The 16080-nt window shown below is 56.6% G+C and overlaps 1 protein-coding gene and 1 long non-coding RNA gene across 5 annotated transcripts in view; one reads left to right on the top strand and one right to left on the bottom strand.

Annotated features, from left to right (window-relative positions):
* LOC123651824 overlaps window positions 1-7950 on the bottom strand; it is a 21505-nt gene extending 13555 nt beyond the window's left edge. The window contains exons 1-3 of the long non-coding RNA XR_006740786.1: window positions 7939-7950; window positions 764-766; window positions 574-581 (exon numbers count right to left, since the gene is read on the bottom strand). This is a non-coding gene — a long non-coding RNA (uncharacterized LOC123651824). The remainder of the gene's footprint in view (window positions 1-573; window positions 582-763; window positions 767-7938) is intronic.
* GMEB2 (glucocorticoid modulatory element binding protein 2) overlaps window positions 1-16080 on the top strand; it is a 22634-nt gene extending 6554 nt beyond the window's left edge. The window contains exons 3-10 of one of the 4 annotated variants that reach the window (XM_045577301.1): window positions 4141-4238; window positions 4798-4928; window positions 8749-8852; window positions 10410-10567; window positions 12256-12327; window positions 12577-12714; window positions 12968-13090; window positions 13539-16080. In XM_045577301.1, the coding sequence (XP_045433257.1) occupies window positions 4141-4238; window positions 4798-4928; window positions 8749-8852; window positions 10410-10567; window positions 12256-12327; window positions 12577-12714; window positions 12968-13090; window positions 13539-14221 (1507 nt within the window). In that variant the 3' untranslated portion in view covers window positions 14222-16080. The remainder of the gene's footprint in view (window positions 1-4140; window positions 4239-4797; window positions 4929-8748; window positions 8853-10409; window positions 10568-12255; window positions 12328-12576; window positions 12715-12967; window positions 13091-13538) is intronic. The other 3 variants (XM_045577302.1, XM_036425905.2, XM_045577303.1) reach the window with 3 other exon arrangements.

Genomic DNA, 16080 nt, shown 5'->3' with positions numbered 1-16080 from the left:
GTCTAACAGGATGTTTGGAGGAAGGTTTTAGACCAGGGCCCAGCCTAGGCGCAGTGCCTGTAGTGCACACAGGATACTGAGTTGTTGCCACTTTGCAGTCTGTGCAGCTGCTGTGCAGGGTGCTGGCCTCCCTCGCGCCTGCCTCACGCTCCTCAGGGCTGGGCTCGTTCTCCATCCCTGTACACACAGCGAGGCAGCCAGCTCTTTGCTGAGTTCTAGTTGCACGGATGGTGCGTGTGACTGACGCTGTGGGTTTCCCCCCTGAATCTCTGGTAGCTTGTCGGAGTGCTGCTATGGGTGGGCTTCCCTGGTGTCTCCTCACACTTGCTCTGCAGGGACCTGCCATGCCCCTTCCCATGGATTGGAGATGGCTCTTGATGAACACAGTGGGCAGAAGTGACCTTGGGTGGGAGAGACCACGCTGCCTCCTCCTGGTGTGCTGGGTGCTGGGAGGACCCCTTACCATGGGCACCTCATGGGATGCTTTGGTCCGACGGAGCCCAGTCTTCGCACCATGTGCGATTGTCCAGCCCCACACTGGCGCTTCCCAGCTGTGCCCAGCATGTGGGTGACTCACTGAGCTCTCGTCAGCCTCGCCAGCGTGCCCAGAAGACGTGTCCTAATGAGCTTGGCTGCCATAACAATACTGTGGACGGGGTGGCTCCCCTGGGGAAACGGCAAACTTGGTTTTCCAGGGCCACAAGTCCAAGATCCAGGTCTGCAGGGTTGGTGTCTGGCTCGTGTGGCCTCACCTAATAGAGACGGTCTCTTCCTCTGGTTTGAGCACTACAGTCCTCTCAGATTGGGGCCTGTCTTCTGACCTCATTTGACCTTATTTTCCTGCTGAAGACCAAATCTGCAGATGCAGTCACTGGATTAGGCTCCGACGTGAATTTGGGGACACAGTTCAGTCCACCACAGCATGCCCCCTACCTGCCCCAGCGGCAGACGCCTGCTATCTGGGAGCGGGGCTGGGACAGAAGGTCTCCTTGTACAGGTTGCCTGGGTTCCCTCAGTTCCTGTCCCAGCTGGGCCTGAGCCTGCAGGTGCACAGATGAGATCCATTCACTGTGCTTCGCTTTTCTGGTTTGGTTTTGTGCTGCATCTTGGTTCCAGGGGTGTTTGAGGGCCCCCCCCCCCCCCCACTCCCCCACTGGTTGGAAACCATGCCCTGGGGACTCATAGGAGTCTGGCCAGGCCTGGCTTGAACACCTGGGATTGTCCAGCCACATCCTAATTTGATCTTTATCCTGAGGCCATTTCTTACTTTGAAAATCTTTGCCAGGTGGGAAGTAGGAGACAAAATCATGTGACCAGGTGTTCCCTGTCCTCTCTGCAACCACAGGGTGGGCAGCTCCCTCTTGCATCAGCATCTGCACTCCCCAGAGCTGTGTGCATGTTCCTTTCCCACCACAGTCCTTTTGGAGTTTCACTCTTTTCAGGGACTGTGGCTACATTGTTGCCAGTGGTTCCTCCACTGCCTGGCACAGCCCCTGTGTAGCCTGCTGTTCCTGCTCTGGCTGCCCCATTGCTCTGTCTTCCCAGAATGTGGTGGCAGCACCACTTCCGGGTAGTTTCTGTGTCACTGACATTGCTGCATAACTGAGTGCATTGAACTTGTGTTTGCCACTTGCTAGGGGGATGGGCTGGCCAGCCCGGCACTCTGGCTGGGCCTGTGCACCTGGTCCTGCTGGGTGGTCTGGCGTGCACTCCCGTCAGTGTCTGGGGCGCTGGCGAAGGAGGCTCTCAGCACACTGCTGGGGGCTCTCATCCTCAGGGACACTTGCCTGGTGTCTTCATGGAGAAAGGTTCCAGCAGCAGGTGAGGAGCTGCAGGACCTCATGGGGTCTGGCTGTGTACCCCCGAGTCATAGGGCCTGGTGGGCACTGAGGTAGGAGGCAGCCAAGGGCCCTGGAGCTGTTTCTTCTCTTTCTCTGAAATGTTTTATGTTCTACGAGTGGGAAGCTGATATTTACTCTTGCTCCACGTTTAAGATTAAGTTGAGGAGTGGAAGCGAGCTAATGACTTTGTGGGCACAGATTCCTTTTCTGACTGGATATTTGGGGAGACCTTGGGAGTGTTCCTTCCGTGTGACAACCAACCCAGGCTGCCTTCACCCACTGCTTTGGCATGGTGACATGAGAAGAAAATAGTGTTGTTAAAAATATATATTTTTATTGATTTCATAGAGGAAGGGAGAGGGATAGAAACATCAGTGATGAGTGAGAATCATCCATCGACTGCCCCCTGCACACCCACACTGGGGATCGAACCTGCAACCTGGGCATGCGCCGTGATGGGAATCAAACCATGACCCCCTGGTTCATAGGTTGATGCTCAACACTGAGTCACACCTTCCGGGCTGAAAGGAGTGTTTTTGGTCTGACAGCAGCTTGGGTTCACATTTGCTTTAGTAAATTGGATGTTTAGTGGTGAGGGGGGATTCGTTCCCACGTTGTGTGGGAGGCCTAGGGCAGAGGGGTCATGCGCAGGAGACTTCTGCTCCTGTGTCTGCCTCCTGGATACCCTTTAGTCTTGGTGTTTTCTGTAGGTGGCCTGTGGCAGGGATCTGGCTCTGCTCCTTAAATGCTGGGCCCTCTTGCAATGCTGCTTCCTGTCCCAATCTTGACACTTCCTCCTGGGACCGCCCTGGTTCTCCTGTGGAAGTAGCCTATTTTCCGGTTCTGCCCACATCCCTGCCTTCCAGAGTTCTGGCCTGAAAGGACAGCTGCCCCTCTGAGTCCATGGCCCTCGTCTGTGTGGCCTCACCCAGCATTCTTCCTTATGTAGGAGGCACTTGCAATAGGCCCCCAAGACAGATTCCAGTGTGCGCCTCCGGTTGGCTCTTTCTGACCTGGTGGAGGTGAGGCAAAGTTTTGGGCAAATGGAGAGGGGGCATGGCAGGGCAGCATCCCCAGCCCTTCCGGGCCTCCGCAGCCCCCGCTCTCAGGGCAGCTCTGAAGTCAGTGCGGGCCTGTGGGAGGGAGCAGGTGGGACCCATGTCAGGAGGATAAAGGCAGGGCACAGGCCCTGGTGCAAGTTTGACCTGGGGGTGTGTGGTGGGGGGTGGGATGGGCAGGTGGGTAGAACCTCAGTGCCAGTGAACCCAGAAATCCGGGGCAGGGGTGGTTGGGCCTTGTAGGGATTCCCTGAGCACTGCCATGGTCCCACAGCCTGCTGTTCTCCCTCCCTCCCTTCCTGCCCCGCCCCCCAACCTGCCCTCCGAGAGCCTTTGCATCTGCTGCCCCGCTTCCTGCACCCCCAGTGGTGCTGCCCTGCTCCCTCAGGACTGCCCCAGGGCCGGCGGCATATCCCCAGGTCCCTTAGCCAGTGCGCTCAGCACCCGTTTCCTGGGCGGCCTCCCTCCTGGGGCCTGGCTTTCTCTGCTGCTGCTTTGATGCTGGTCCTCTTGCTCACAACACCCTCACCTTCCTAGGATCCTTGTGCACCCCAGATGCCACCATGACCCAGGTGCAGGCCTGGGATAGACACCTGCTCGGTGTGCACAGTGATGGAGTCTCTGCAGATCTGACCTTTCTAAAATTTTATATTTTGGGATAGTTTCTATACCCATGTGAAATCATTATAATACAAATTTTATTTTTAAAATATATTTTATTTATTTATTTATTTATTTATTTATTTATTTTTATAGAGAGGAAGAGAAAGGGTTAGAAAGTTAGAAACATTGATGAAAGAGACTCATTGATCAGCTGCCTCTTGCACACCCCCTTCTGGGGATGTGCCCGCAACCAAGGTACATGCCTGTGACCGGAATCGAACCTGGGACCTTCCAGTCCACAGGCCGACACTACCCACTAAGCCAAACCGGTTAGGGCAGGAATAAAAAATTTTTTTTAAAGATATGGGGGTATAGAATTCCTGACAAAGTGCTGGTGGTCTCCACAAATTTGTTTCATGTGCCAGGAGCATTTCTGGTACCTGAGACACAGCTGTGAGCAAAACAGCCCACTTGGAGGAACACCTGCTGGGGGGCTGTAGTTTGTAACCATCAGTGAAGGGCCCCTGACCTGCATGGCCATTGGACTTCTGGACTAAACTCCGAAGTGCCACGGAGCAGCAGCAGAGACGCACACTGTCATTGGGGCTTGCTGAGGTCTTCCCTTCTTCCTCTTCCAGAGGCGACCTGAGTGAGGACAACATGGAGACTGAGAACGCGGCTGCGGCCGCTGCGGCTGCCTTCACAGCGTCCTCGCAGCTCAAGGAAGCCGTGTTAGGTAGGTGTCTGCCAGCAGCTGGTGGGACAGTTTTTCCTAAGTGGACAGGCCTCCGGGCCAGAGCCGAGCCTGGACCCAGGCGAAGCCAGGCCGCAGGGCCTTCCGGGGTGGCCTGGCTGTGTCTGCACCTGTGGCTGTGGGGAAGCTCTGCTTGGAATTATGAGTGGTAGTGAACATTCTTTATAACATGTAGCGTTAAGGGCCTTAGAACTCGGTACATGATGAATATGTTTCTCTAGAATTATCCCAAGTAGAGTTTGATTTTATGTCTTCAAGTGAACATAGTTTAATGTGCTTATGCTAGTGTTATTGTAGATAACTATCGTTTAATGTAGTTGACTGTTTGCTTAATGTCATTGAATTGATTGTGTGAGTTAACTTGAAACGGTAACTTGGGACTGAGAAGATGCCCCTGCGCACCCTGCCGTGTCCCCGGCCCCTCCTGGATCCTGATTTCTGGTTTCTGGGCTAGTAATTACGTGTTCTGGCAGGAAGTGCGTTTGGAAAGGTTGTGACTGACTTTCTGTCTTACCCTTTCCCTGTCCTCACACCTCATGAGAAGTGAAGATGACTGAAGAGGGGGAGAACCTGGAGGCCGAGATCGTGTACCCCATCACCTGTGGGGACAGCAGAGCCAACCTGATCTGGAGGAAGTTCGTGTGCCCCGGCATCAACGTAAAGTGTGTGCAGGTGAGGATTCCGGGTGCCAGCTGCAAGGGTGGGGTCCTCCAGCACAGCTGCGAGAGGCCAGGAGTGTGAGTGTGAGCGTGAGCGCCTGCTCCAAGGCCGTGGGCTCGTGGGGGTAGTTCAGGAGGGAGCAGTCTGTGTGCGAGGGGAGCAGAGGAGGAATGGCTCTCAAGGGCAGCAGGAATGGCTGAGGGCACAGGAAAGACACAGAGAGCCACTTGCCATGGGAGGGCAGTAGCAACACAGGCATCTGGAAGGCAAGCCGCAGAAGAGAGAAGGGCGACCAGGGGCCTCCAAAGCGCCTTGAGCGCCGCACAGAGAGCACAGTGGTCTGAGCCTGTCCAGGATGGAGGGAGGGTGTCCTAGTTCAGGAGACTCAGGTCCCAGCCTATGTGAATAGAGCTCTGGGTGTCAGCTCAGGGACTGCCCACTGCTCCACGGGACAAGCGAATGGCAGCATGATTTGCGACAGTCTGGATTGTAACTCCAGTAAAACAGATCCTGTGAGCCATGTGGTTGCCGAGAATTTCATGTCATTTATATCAGGTAGATAGTGAGCAGGAAGCCTTTCGCATTAGAAAACCTACCGCACCAGGGTTGATGGAGCCAGGAGTGGTTGGTGACAGCTCTGCGTCAGACACCACCGCCGATGAGGCAGTGACCACAGAGGGACAGCAGCACCCACACAGGGAGCTGGCGGTGGGGTGGGTAGGACTGAGGGACAGGCTACAGCACAATGGCCTACGTGCTGTGAAGATGGCGAGGATGGGTGCCAGGTGCTGCTCCAGTTCAAGGGCTGTCAGAAGAGACTGCAGTCAGGCAGCACAGTCTGGGCTGGGCCAGCATTGCAGAGGAAGTGGCTCTAGCGGCCGTCACTGGGACACGTGTTGAAGGCTGCTTGCTGCCTTGGGTGAGGTCACACATGCGTGGCAATTTCCTGAGCTTGGTGTGTGGTTGTTCTGTGGAGAACCTTGTTGTCAGGAAGCAGATGTGAAGCGAGTCCTCACCGCTAAGCAGAAAGCGGAAGGAAGCAGGCTTCTCCTGGGCTCGGTGACGTACGCAAGAGTGAAGCTCCTGCAGATACTTCTGGTCAGAAACACAACACCCAGCTTCCAGTACTGAACACTGAAACACATGTGAGCTCTGTAGCTACTAAAGAGAGATGAATAAACACAAGTCAGATTATTATTTCCCAGGCTGCTGATTCCAGCTCAGGATTGAGGGGCCAAGCGATTCAGGCAGATGATCAGACAGGAGCTTTAGGCAAAGGAAGGTGTGGAGAGTAAAGGAGCAGAAATTGTGGTAAATTGCAGGGTGACAGACGCTGCAACATCCGCAGCATGTCTTAGGAAGAGTCTGACAAGCTCAAATGCATGGCTGGCTGGCTGGCAGGGGCTTGAGTGGGACCACAGAGCTCTGAACTCTGCCTATATGGGCTGTGTCTGTGCCCCCGACCAGGGGAGAGTAGGCCAACTCTCCCTGGACTCAGGGAGAGAAAGGGGACCTGCTTAGGAATGTGGGAAAATCACCTCCATTGACAGGAGTCCCCATGGTGGTCTCACTGCCATGACCAACCTACGTCTGAGGGAGACAGAGGAGGTGGCTGGGTAACCTGAGCTTGACCTGATGCCGATAGCAGGGAGCCCCTCAGTGAAGGGGACTGGATCCAGTGGGGTGTCCGGCCCACAGTTGGAACTTTCTTCTCTGCCTCCGCTGAGACCCGCTGACCCACCCATCTATCCCCAGGCTGCTTGTTGTCTAAGTACTAGTAAATATAGTTTTATTTTGATTTCTTGGTTTCCATGTTTGCTTGTTTAACAAGACTGAATTGGATATTTTATATTCTTGGGCTATGAATTCCAGCCATGGTGGGTCTATTAGGCCCAGAGCCTGTGCACAAGGAGGACACACCCTGGCTTCAACATGGACGGGTGTGTCACTGAGGGATGGAGCGGCCACAGGGGGTGTTCACAGCTCCCCTATACATTGTATCCTGTGTTATCTTATCTAATAAAAGAGTAATATGCAAATTGACCATACTTCTGCTACACCAACAAGCCACACCCACCAGCCACGCCCACCAGCCGATCAGAGCAAGTATGCAAATTAATCCCAACTAAGATGGCTGTGGCCACAGAGAGCAGGAGAGAGGCTTGGGTTTCCCAGGCAATGGAAGAAGCCAAGCTTTCTGCCTACCCTAGCCGGCCTAGGCCTGCACTCAAGGCTACAAAGTTTCAATTATAGAAGGTAAACAAATCCAAACAGAAGTGGCTGCTGAGCAGCCACAGAGCGAGCAGGGGGCTTGGCTCTGCTCCAGGCTACAAAATTTCAATTGTAGAAGGTAAATAAATTCCAGATACCAGGGCCTCTGCTTGGGTCACCAGGGGGCATGGCCTGCCTGCAAACCACCACAGGCCCTTTGTCCCCAGTGGGGGGTATGCAGGAGGCAGCTGATTGATGTTTCTAACTATCTCTCTCTTTCTTTCTAAAAAATCAATAAAATAATTTTAAAAAAGAAAAAAAAAAGTGAAAAAAAAGATAAAGAAAAATCCTATGTAATAAAAGAGTAATACACAAACTAACCATCACTCCACCATGCCCACCACCCAATCAGAGTGAGTATGCAAATTAATCCCAATCAAGATGGCTGTGGCCACAGAGAGCAGGATGGAGGCTTGGGTTTCTCTGGCAATGGAGAAAGCCAAGCTTTCCACACACCTTGGTGGGCCCAGGCCTCCACTCAAGGCTACAAAATTTCAATTACAGAAGGTAAATAAATTCCAACAGAAATGGTGGCAGCCAAGGAGCTGGAAGAGCAGGAGGCTAGAGTTGCCCCGGGCGATGGAGGAAGCCAAGCTTCTGCAGCCTTGGCTGGCTCAGGCCTTCACTCTAGGCTACGAAGTTTCAATTGTAGAAGGTAAATAAATTCCAGATACCAGGGCCTCTGCTTGGGTCGCCAGGGGGCGTGACCAGCCTGCAAACCACCACAGGCCCCTCGCCCAGGCTGCCCCACGCCCCAAGGGAACCCCCACTCTGATCCGGGACACCCTTCAGGGCAAACCAGCTGGCCCCCACTCATATACCAGGCCTCTATCCTATCTAATAAAAGAGTAATATGCAGACTGACCATCACTCCAACACACAAGATGGCTGCCCCCATGTGGTCAAAGATCCTGCCCCCATGAGGACACAAGATGGCCAGTAGGGGAGGGCAGTTGGGAGGGACCAGGCCTGCAGGGAGGGCAGTTGGAGGCGATTAACCCTGAAGGTGAGGGCACTTAGGGGTGACCAGGCTGGCAGAGGAGGGAAGTTGGAGGCAAACAGGCTGGCATGGGATGGTTAGGGGGTGATCAGGCTGGCAGGCAGAAGTGGTTAGTGGCAATCAGGAAGGCAGGCAGGTGAGCAGTTGGGAGCCAGCAGTCTTGGATTGTGAGAGGGATGTCCGATTGCCCTCGAGGGATCCCAGATGAGCTGAGGGACACCCCCCCACGCACGAATTTCGTGCACCGGGCATCTAGTTTTGACATAATAGAGGTATAAGTTAGTTATGGAATAATTTATGTGTGAGATGCACTGGGTCCTATCTGGAGTGAGAGAGTGCCACTCACTGGGGGCAGACAGCAGGAAGCCAGGCCTGCTGTGCACCTGAGTTGTTCTTTTTCCAAGCCAGGGTTGCTACTGGCTGATTTGAGTGGCTCCTCTGTACCAATGCTCTGCCTCCAACCTGCATCCCTTCCCTAAGCCATGCTATGCTCTGGAAAGTCATACGGGACGTGGGTGGTGGGAGGAGCCATCTGACGGCTCTGCTGTGTTCCCTCTACAGTATGATGAACATGTCATCAGCCCTAAGGAGTTTGTGCATCTGGCTGGCAAGTCCACCCTGAAGGACTGGAAGAGGGCCATCCGGATGAACGGCATCATGCTCAGGTGGGCCTCCTGTGGTCTTGTCGTCTCGTCCGGAGCTCCACGCTTCTTACCTGGAGGCCCCGTGGTGTGGTAGCGTCTGACATCCCATCAGCGCTGGCTCATCTCTTAGGCAGCTTCCCGCTGCGCACGCAGAGTACCAGGTCAGGGTGGGTGGCGCCCTCAGACCTGGGAGTACATGTGCCTTGGCCAGTCGTGTATACACTGTCCTCTGGCTCTGGGGCTGCCTGTCCAGACTGTGTCTGCTTAGTGGCTGCGGGTCAGTCTGTTTGGCTCTTGGTGCCTGAGAGTTTGCAGAGGGTCTCGGTCTGGACCATGGCTGCCCTGTGATGAGGAGCGGGTATGCTGGGCTGCGCCTGCCCTCTGTCCTCAGAGACTCCCTTTCCTTGGGCACTAATTGGGAGTGTGAGCCCCTGGCAGCTCCCGGCTCTCCACACTGGCAGCCAGTCTGAAACCCTGAGGCCACGGCAGCCTGGCACAGGCGCGCTCTTCTGCATGGGGTTCTCGCCCGTGTTTGCTCCACGGGTTACCCGGGATGTGGCCTGTGGCAGATGGCCTTCTGACCTCTTCTGACTCGAGCCTTCACATTCACAGCCTCAGGAATATTGCCCCCCCGTTTCTCACGCATCAGTAGTTCCTGTTTTGGTGTCACAACTTGTCCCTGATTGGGAGGAGCATCCCTGCTGGTCTGCTCCTGCTCTCTACCTCTGAGCCCCGGCCCCGCAGCATGTCCGTCCAGAGATGAGTCTCTCCGTGTCTGGCGTAGCTAGATTGGGTTACTTTGCTGCTGGTGGGACTTCTGTCCTCCATGCCTGTTCCCCAGAGGATGGTTCTTGCTGTCCTTGGCCACACACGGTGCTGTAGGAGCGCCTGTGGCCCTCACGTGGAGCCCTGACCGTGGCCCTGGTCACTCCTTGTGAACTGCAGTCTGGCCTTAGAGAGGCAGATATTCAAGGCCAGGGACCCAGTGGCCGTCATGTCTCCTTCCCTCGAGCAGGCAGGCCCATGGTGCTCACAGTTCTCCCTAAGCCCATCCAGGTGTCCCTGGTTTTCTATAAAGTGTTTGGGTGTCAGAGCTGTGGGAAGGCCATGGCCCATTTCACGGAAGGAAGGCCGGTGCAAACATGGTGCCCACAGAAAGTGAGGCAGGAGGCCCTGTGGAGCATCTGACACTCAGCTCGACTTTACAGCGGCAACTCAGAGGCATGAGGCTCCTCCTGGCAGGTTCTTACTCGCCTACCTGCAGCTGTGCCACCGAAAGCACCTTTATGCACTGTTGGCCTGCTCTCCTGCGCCTCACTGTTCCCCCAGGGAACCAGCACTGGGCAGGGCCACATGCCCGGCTGCAGTGAGTTCACTCATGGACCCGGAGCTTTGTGCTAAGCAATTGGACAGGCCTGTTAGGGAGCCTCCTTTGGCCTCCCGATGTAGCCTGGGTTACACCTCCTGGGACCTGAGGTCGCCCTAGTGGGGGGTTGAGCGATATGTTTGGGTCCATTCATTTGCGCAGATGGCCTGGCCATGGCGCGGGCACACATGGGGAGCTTGTCTCCTGCACAGGAAGATCATGGACTCCGGGGAGCTGGACTTCTACCAGCACGACAAGGTCTGTTCCAACACCTGCCGCAGCACCAAGATCGACCTCTCGGGAGCCCGCGTGTCCTTGAGTAGCCCCACATCGGCCGAGTACCTCCCGCTCACACCCGCAACGGCTGATGGTATGTGCCATGATTGTTCGGTGTCACCCAGCCCCTCTGCTGCTGGCCACGGAGCTGGATGGGCAGATGTGCCCCTGAGCTCGGGCGACTGGGATTCTGGGCCCCGTGGTCAGTGGCCACCACCTTCCTCACTGCAGAAGTCTGAACTGATATTTCATTTTTAAGGACGATTCAAGCACTTTTTCTTTTTAAGTCATTTTTGTTAGAAAACATAGAACCTCCTACGCAGGAGCACATACAGAGTGATGAAGCCAATGTCCAGGGCCCACCTGCAGCTCGGACCTGCAGGGTGCTCCTCGCCCCCCCAGCTGCCCCTGCGCTGCACCCGGGGGCCTGCACTCCTGCAGCACTTGGCGCTCGGCTGTGTGTGCCTTCTTGGCCCGGCTCTGGCGCCTTTGTGATGCACTCATGCTGATGTCTGTGGCGCTCACGCGTAGAGGTACAAATAACCCTGAATGCATTTCAACTTTGTGAATATAGATTTTGAAATCTAAGAGTGGAACCAGGTCCTGAGCTCCCCATTCGGATAGCTTGGTGATAATTTTGTGGGTGTTTCCAATGATGGCACTTGCATTGTCTCTATCACTGCACGCGGTCATTCTGGGCACTGCATATGGCCAGGGACTGTCCTTTTGCTGACCAGATGGTGGATATTTGAGGAAGCGTGGCCTGTACTGGAGGGAGGAGAGGGAGGCTGGGCGGCCGTGAGGTGCTGTCATCATCCAAACACACCCCGAGTCCTGGCCAAGCTGCTGGCGGTCTATGTGAGTACCAGGTGCTGCCACCAGACAGTGCGGAGGGCTGGGCCACCACAGAGATCTTCCCCCTACCCCCAGGGGACACACCCAACATTTGTCCCACTCCTGTCAGCATGGGTGACTGCTCTCTGAGGAAGGACCAGTCTCTGAATGTGCCAGTTAGTGCCCACCGTGTTGGCACAGGCGCATCCAGTCAGGCTTCAGCTCTTTGAACTCTCATCCCTTCATGGTTCAGATGGGGCTGTCTGTTGCTTTACTTAAACTTAACCATGCAGTGCAGCCTGAGTGTCCTGTGCAGCTCAGGGACCTGTCTGTCTGACTGAGGAACAGGTTTGCTCCACACGTGTGGCATTCCCAGCACCATGTCTGTGCTGGGTGTGGACGTGGCAGGTTGAGAAGCTAGTGCGAACATGAGCCAGCCGCCAGCTTGTTTTAAGCCAGGTGTCTGTGAAGCCAGGTCTTTATCAGAAGCAGCCACCAATGGCCTGCTGCCCCTTTTTCATGTTCGTGTGCAACAGGCCCTCGAGGTCGTGGCAGCTTGTGTCTCCCAGAACTTCACCTCTTTTGGCTGGAAACTGCACATGGAGAGACACTGAGATACATGTTGGGGTCGGTGAAGCAGACGGGAGGGGAGGAATCAGGGCACTGACCCAGCTGAGCGAGTGGCAGGATCCCGCTGTGCAGCCCAGGCTCGCTGACCCTTGGAGCTAGTGTTGAGGGATTGGAGTGGGTTGTGGGCTTGTGAGATCCTATCGGCTCTTTCTGCTCTGTCTGTGTCTGAGGAGCCTGCGATTAGACAGTGACAAGTACAGTTCAAGTGTGAGGCAGTGGGGCTCTGCACCAGGGCATGTGTTTGTCCGATTTGTGAGTCGGCATGAAGGCCGTTTCGAGCCAGGCAGGTGGGCTCATCTGCTTCCGTCCTGGTTGCAGTGAACGGGTCTCCTGCTACCATCACCATAGAGACCTGTGAGGACTCCGGTGACTGGACCACGACCATCGGAGGTAAGGGTCCTTCCTGTAGGCTTCTGGGTGGGGCCTGGGGCGGGCCCCGTGAAGGACGGGACAGAACAGGGAGCTGTTCTGTGGATGGCATGCATGTTTGGAGGCTGTGTCCCCTGCTGGGCTGGCCCACTGGCCTGACAGCTCTGAGCTGTTGCCCTAGCCCATGGGAACACTGCTGACTCCAGAGCTGTGTCCTCCCATGGGCTGGGGCAGGACTTCTTGCTGTTTGAGCCTCTCCTTCCCGCGCAGATGACACATTTGCCTTCTGGCGAGGGCTCAAGGATGCAGGCCTGCTGGAGGAGGTCATACAGGAGTTCCACCAGGAGATGGTGGAGACCATGAAAGGCCTGCAGCAGCGGGTGCAGGACCCCCCTCTGCAGCTCCAAGGTGAGGGCGCTGCCCGCGGGGCCCTTCCCGCAGAGCAGGGCTGGCTGGCTGGCTCAGGCTGCAGTGGGTGTAACCTGCTCCTGGCAGCTCTGAGCTGAGCCCAGAAGCTTCTGCAGGGGGTGGGCAGCTAGTCCTCCTCCAGGCCCCTCCTTGACTCAGGATTGTGCCTGCTGAGGTCCAGCTTCTGGTGGTGGAAGGGGCCTCCACTGTGTCCTGTCGCCTGGCCATGCTCACTGCACCCTCTCACCCTCAGACGCCGTGCTGCTCAACAACATTGTGCAGAACTTCGGCATGCTGGACCTGGTGAAGAAGGTGCTGGCCAGCCACAAGTGCCAGATGGACCGCTCTCGGGAGCAGTATGCCCGTGACCTGGCCGGTGCGTGGATGCCTACACCCCTGGTGTGGGGCCCGAAGTCCGAGAGGACAAGAGGGCACTCGGCGTTGTCAGCAGGGGCATTGAGGCTCAAACCGTGGAGCTTGTGACTCACTGCATGGCTGTTCACAATAGGAGGTGGCAGAGATGTGAAAAGACAGACCGTGACCCTGTGCTGTCCATTTTGTGCCAGCTGTGCCCATCTTCCCTAGCACCCTTCGGTGTCTGGATGTGTGTGTGTGGGTGCATGCGTTGAATGGATGCATGTGTGGGTGGGCAGATGTGTACGTTGAGCTGGCTGGCTACAGGTGCTGCTTTGACCTAGTTTATACCTAATATCACGAGAGCAGCTGTCCGTGCACAGTGTAGGTGGACTGGAACTGTGGCAGCTCGGGGGGCAGGCTGTGTGTCTGACACTCCCTGTCCCTGACGGTGGTGCCTGTCCCCGCAGTGACGCTCTGTCCTGTCCCTGCAGCCCTGGAGCAGCAGTGTGACGAGCACCGCCGACGGGCCAAGGAACTGAAGCACAAGTCCCAGCACCTCAGCAACGTGCTCATGACGTTAACGCCCGTGTCCCTGCCACCCCCCATAAAACGGCCCCGTCTTGCAAGGGCCACATCCGGGCCTGCTGCCATCGCCTCGCAAGTACTCACCCAGTCCGCCCAGATTGCCCTCAGCCCCGGGGTGCCCGTCTCCCAGCTGACTAGCATGCCGATCGGCAAAGTGATGTCTACGCTACCTTCTCCTGTGCTGGGCAAGGGCTGCCCCCAGGCGGCTCCTGCCAGCTCTCCTGCCTCGCCGCTGCTTGGGGGCTACACAGTGCTGGCCTCGTCAGGCACCTCCTTCCCTGGCACGGTGGAGATCCACCCGGACGCATCCAGCCTCACGGTCCTGAGCACGGCCGCCATGCAGGACGGCAGCACTGTGGTCAAGGTGGTCAGCCCCCTTCAGCTGCTCACCCTGCCGGGCCTGGGCCCCGCCCTGCAGAACGTGGCCCAGGTATCGCCGGGGGGCAGCACCATTGTGACAGTGCCCACAGGGGCCGTGGAGGGCACCATGGCTGCCCCAGGGCCTGAGGAGCACACAGCCACCATCGAGGTGGCCGCCATGGCTGAGGGCCACGAGCCCAAGTAGTCACTGGTCGAGGGCGAGGCCTCTAGTGGGCACGGGACTGGCCCCTCTCCTCAGGCCACAGTGCGTCACGTGGGGCTGCTGAACCAAAGAGGAAACATCAAAACGGATCGAGAGGAGAAAAGGGCAGAAGGTGACAGCAACCTGTGACGTCCGCTGGGCTTTGAGTTCTGCACTTCCCCATTTTCTTGGGAAATATATTTTTCCATCTTTTGCTTATTAATACTGTTTACAGTTGGGCCCAACCAGGAGCCAGACGAGAGGACGTGCAGGCCTCGCTGCAGCCGGAACAGCAGGCAGCACTGAGGGTGGACCTGCTGTGCTGCACGGCTGGGCACACCACTAGCACAGGCCTTGGGGACCGTCCCCAAGGGTGGAAAGCCATGGATCCTATGGATTTGATATCTTCCCACAGTTTTCTGTAGGTTTAGTGCGGTGGGCACTCTGCTCTCCCGTCTCCGGAACAGGTGTGGCGGTGTGTCAGGCCGACACAGGGCTCAGGTCTGGGGGCTCCAGCTCCTGGGGTCCAGGGTGCAGAGCTGGGGCCACTGCTTGAGCAGAGGGCTCAGGCCCGGCAGCACGAGCTTCCCTGCCCCTGCCCGCCTGCCTGCAGATGCTTGGCGCTCAGGGCTGCCCACACACCCTGCGTGTTCCTGTGAACTGTTTAGTGGGCTTCTATATAGGAAGAGTCTTGATTTATAGCTTTTTCAACCCAAACCATGCCGAGTGCCTAGGCTGAGGAATCTGCTCTGGATTCCAGAGTGTGTACAGATGGCTGTAGGGCCTGCCTGCGTGAAGGTGACCGAGGGCTGGAGGTCCTGCCACTTGGTCCTGGGGGTGAAGGCATAAACAGAGCAAAACGGGAGGGTGGGGTGCCCCTTCCAGTTGCCTTGTATTCAACGTGCTGATGGGCCACCATGACCTCAGCCCTGAGACCCCCGCCTGGAGGTGCTGTGCCTGTTGCTCTAGGGCGTGAGGGGAAACAGCCATTGGGCACAGCCAGGGCCAGCGCAGGTTCAAGGTGGATGCCCAGGTGCTCACTGGAGGGCTTTCCGTGGCCCACCCAGGTTTGATGGCGTTATCAGGTGGACGGGCAGGGCCGTGGCGCAGGTCCCCAAGGACGGCCTGAGCCCTGCGAGCAGCAGGGACTTGCTGAGGATGCTTTTCTGGGGTTCCATCATGGAGAGGCCCCGCTCATGTTTTGAAGGGACTGGGCTCCATCTGTCCATCCAACCATTCAGTGCCCCAGACCCTACCTCAGTGGCCTCTCCCATGAGGAGCTCCTGAGGCTGTCTTTGTTTAGTCTGTTTTGTTGGCACTTTTCAAGGGTCTGCTGATTTCCTCATGTTTACTTCCTTGTTTGTGTCTGCAGTTTTTCCTAAGTGCATCTTGATTGAGTCCTGTTAGGTAGGCAGCGTGGGCAAGCCCAGCGTCCCTGTCTGCATCAGCTCCGTTTACTGAGAAAGCCTCATCAGGCCCGGGGAGCCTTTGTCAAAGTCCCCCACACCCCTTCCTCCCTCCAGCCCCTTCGCCGGTCTCGGGCCAGGCCGGGAGAGTTCACTTCAGAGCCATACACACAGCGGCAGCTCAGGTTCACGCCCAGCCGCAAGGGTGCTGGGAGGGAGCCACCATCCTCCAGGGGCCCTAGCTGCTGGGGAGGGGTCGCCACGCCCCCCGCCCCCCGCCCCTGCCTGGGGGGGCATGCTGGCCTGTGCTCTGGTTGGGGAAAGCTACCGGGAGGCTTGGTTTCTCTCACTGGTGCTCAGGGGCAGCTTGGGGGACAAGCATCTGAGTCCTACTTTGTATGTTGTTTTGCAAGGATCTGCTCGGTACTTTGATCTAAAATAAAAACATGTTTCGTA

This window comes from Pipistrellus kuhlii, unplaced genomic scaffold (assembly GCF_014108245.1).
Source record: "Pipistrellus kuhlii isolate mPipKuh1 unplaced genomic scaffold, mPipKuh1.p scaffold_m20_p_87, whole genome shotgun sequence".
Lineage (NCBI taxonomy): Eukaryota > Metazoa > Chordata > Mammalia > Chiroptera > Vespertilionidae > Pipistrellus > Pipistrellus kuhlii.
Note: the sequence above shows the minus strand (reverse complement) of the source record. Positions and strands in the feature narration are given on the sequence as shown.